The sequence below is a fragment of the Verticillium alfalfae genome, genomic scaffold, assembly GCF_000150825.1.
Source record: "Verticillium alfalfae VaMs.102 supercont1.21 genomic scaffold, whole genome shotgun sequence".
Classification (NCBI taxonomy): Eukaryota; Fungi; Ascomycota; class Sordariomycetes; order Glomerellales; family Plectosphaerellaceae; genus Verticillium; species Verticillium alfalfae.
This window is the reverse complement of record NW_003315045.1, coordinates 36,745-39,315: the sequence shown is the minus strand read 5'-3', so window position 1 is coordinate 39,315 and position 2,571 is coordinate 36,745. Positions and strand designations below refer to the sequence as shown.

The 2,571-nt window shown below is 60.6% G+C and overlaps 2 protein-coding genes across 2 annotated transcripts in view; one reads left to right on the top strand and one right to left on the bottom strand.

The window, feature by feature from the left end:
* Positions 1–468: 468 nt before the first annotated feature.
* VDBG_10203 (glycosyl hydrolase family 43 protein) lies at positions 469–2,010 on the top strand (the record flags this gene model as incomplete). The annotated part of the gene is made up of 1 exon (XM_003009785.1): positions 469–2,010. The coding sequence occupies one exon, from the start codon at positions 469–471 to the stop codon at positions 2,008–2,010; it is 1,542 nt and encodes a 513-aa protein (XP_003009831.1).
* A 67-nt stretch (positions 2,011–2,077) lies between these two features.
* The window catches only part of VDBG_10202 (isoamyl alcohol oxidase), a gene marked incomplete at both ends in the record, with an annotated part of 1,779 nt that continues 1,285 nt past the window's right edge, over positions 2,078–2,571 (bottom strand). The window contains one exon of the mRNA XM_003009784.1: positions 2,078–2,562. Coding sequence (XP_003009830.1) covers positions 2,078–2,562 — 485 coding nt within the window. The remainder of the gene's footprint in view (positions 2,563–2,571) is intronic.

The following is a 2,571-nucleotide window of genomic DNA, read 5'->3' as shown; positions in this document are numbered from 1 at the left end:
GACTGCCTTCGATCGACAAAAAAGACGCGGCACCGATAGTCTGCAATGCAACGTCATGTTGGAGGGCGTGCCATCATTGGCGCGCAAGACACGGTGCATTCTCCCTCACGTTATGGTCGATTGACAGATGAAGAAGGTGCCCATATCAGTCTATACGAGACAACTAGAGTGGCATTCGAATCTCGAGGTGCAGCCGCTCGAGTCAGATGCGTACGTCGAATACGGCTGTGGGAAGGCCGACAGTGTCTCAGGAGAAGTCGTAGTGAGAGCGTGAAGATGACCAAATGCATGCCCCATTACATGGCGGCTGCTCTGGTTATATCAAGACAACAGTGGGAAGACCATGTCAGACGAACATACCTATAGACAACCACACAGCGCAAGGAGCATCTTCATGTACTCAACTATTACCTGGCTGACCGATTAGGAACCTACGTAGCCGGACAAGTTACGGACGACCTCGCCGGGATGAAGTACTACCGCCTCCTCATCTCCGCCTGTGTGGCCCTGCCCGTTTTCTCGCTCTCCTTGCATGGCCGGCAGACGGAGACTTTCGTCTCCGACGGCAACCCCATCCTCTCCGATGGCTCCATCTACTCAGCCGACCCAGCACCCTTTGTCGTGAACGATACGGTCTATATCCTGAGCGGTCGCGACGAAGCGCCGCCGACAACCAATGCATTCATTATGAACGAATGGCAGCTCTTCTCGGCCGAGAGCCCTGACCCCGCTGGTGGCGAGTGGACTCTGCAACGCGCCGTCGCCCGTCCCGAGGTCCTGTTCGCTTGGGCCGATTCGGGCGGCGCCTACGCGAGCCAGATTATACAAGGTGCCGACGGCCGCTTCTACTTCTTCGCATCCGTCACTCAGCGCGATCCCGGCACGCAGGACGCCTTTGGCATCGGCGTCGCCGTGTCCGATTCTCCGACGGGCCCCTTTACTGATGCGCACCCCAACGGTCCCATCATCTCCCAGGCCGTGCCCGTCCGCAACGACATACACAATATCGACCCAGTCGTTCTGGTGGACGACGACAATCGCGTCTTTGTCTACTGGGGCTCTTTCAACCAGCTGCGCGGCGTCGAGCTCGGGTCCGACATGACCACCATCATCGGCAGCATCACGGCCGTCACCTCCCTCACGGGCTTCTTCGAGGCCCCCTGGTTCATGAAGCGCAAGGAGACCTACTACATGCTCTACGCCGCCAACAACGCGGGCTCAGACTCCCCCTGCACGCCCACCTCGTACCACGCCTGCATCGCCTACGGTACTGCCTCGTCGCCGCTCGGCCCCTGGACCTTTCGCGGCGTCGTCCTCCCTATCGTCTCCAGCACCACGAGCCACCCAGGCGTCTACGTCCTCGCGGACGGCGCGCACTTTCTCGTCTACCACACTGCCGACGCCGAGGGCGGCGGCCACTTTCGCCGCAGCATCGCCCTCGACCCCCTCCTTTTTGACGACGCTGCCAGCCCACCGTCTATCCGACCCGTCGAGCGCTCCGTCCGTCCGGCCCTCTCGGCCCCGCGCCCGCCGAGCCGCAACGTGGCGCCGCTGGCAGAGCCGTCCTCCGTACCCCGCACGCCCGTCCAGTACTGGCTTGCGGCTCTGCACGACGAACGCGTCCCCTCGACGCCGCTGCCGCCGGACTACTGGTCCGCGTGGGCTGGAGAGGCGTCGCCACGCGAGAGCGTGCGCACCTACATGTGGGACGCGGCAGTCGAGCTCAACGGAGTGGCCGTCGCCTTCTTCGCCGACGCGCCGGCGGGGTCTGACTTCGGTGTGGCACCGCCGAGAGAGTGGAGGGTCGAGTATCGTGCCGCTGACGGCGTGTGGAAGGACGTGGCGGCTGAGGGGCCGTACCCAAACGAGGTGACGGATTCACCCGCTGAGGTAGGCTTCGCCACGGTCAAGACGACCATGCTTCGGGCAGTCTTTGTTGGGTCAGGCAACGGGCCTTACGCGGCGGTGGGAATCAAGGAGTGGTTCGCGTTTGCACCAGCACCTGTATAATGGCGGAAAAGATGGCATTATTAAGATACTATTGTACTTTTTTTTTTGCATGTATCCATCTATAGCACTAAGCCCTGCACATACGCCCGTTGCTGGCGATAGTCCACGCCTCGCTGCCGACACCATTTAGGGCATAGAAGAAGCCCTCGGGATCGCGTTCCTTCTTGATGCAGAGGAGGTTGTTGTAGTTGGCACCGAAGAACTCCTGCTGCCAGCGAGGCTGACGGAAGTCGGCCTCGTTCTGATACACACCGCCACCAGGGGTAAGCTTCTCAATAGCGGGGATGAGCTTGTTGGTCATGAGGTTTTGGTTGGCAATCATGTCGGCCCAAGGCGCCTGGAAGCTCCAGGGCGTCGTGATGGTTGCGTGGACTAGTGTCTTGCGCCAGGCGGGGACCACCGAGTTCTGAATCTTGGAACCGAAGGACGAGACATCGGTGCCAACGCCAATGAAGATGGCACCCTCAGTGTTACCAATCAGGCGCGTGTAGGATGTGATGTTGGTGATCGACGCACGGGGGATCAGACGGCCACCATACTGACAATGCCGACCTGGATGTT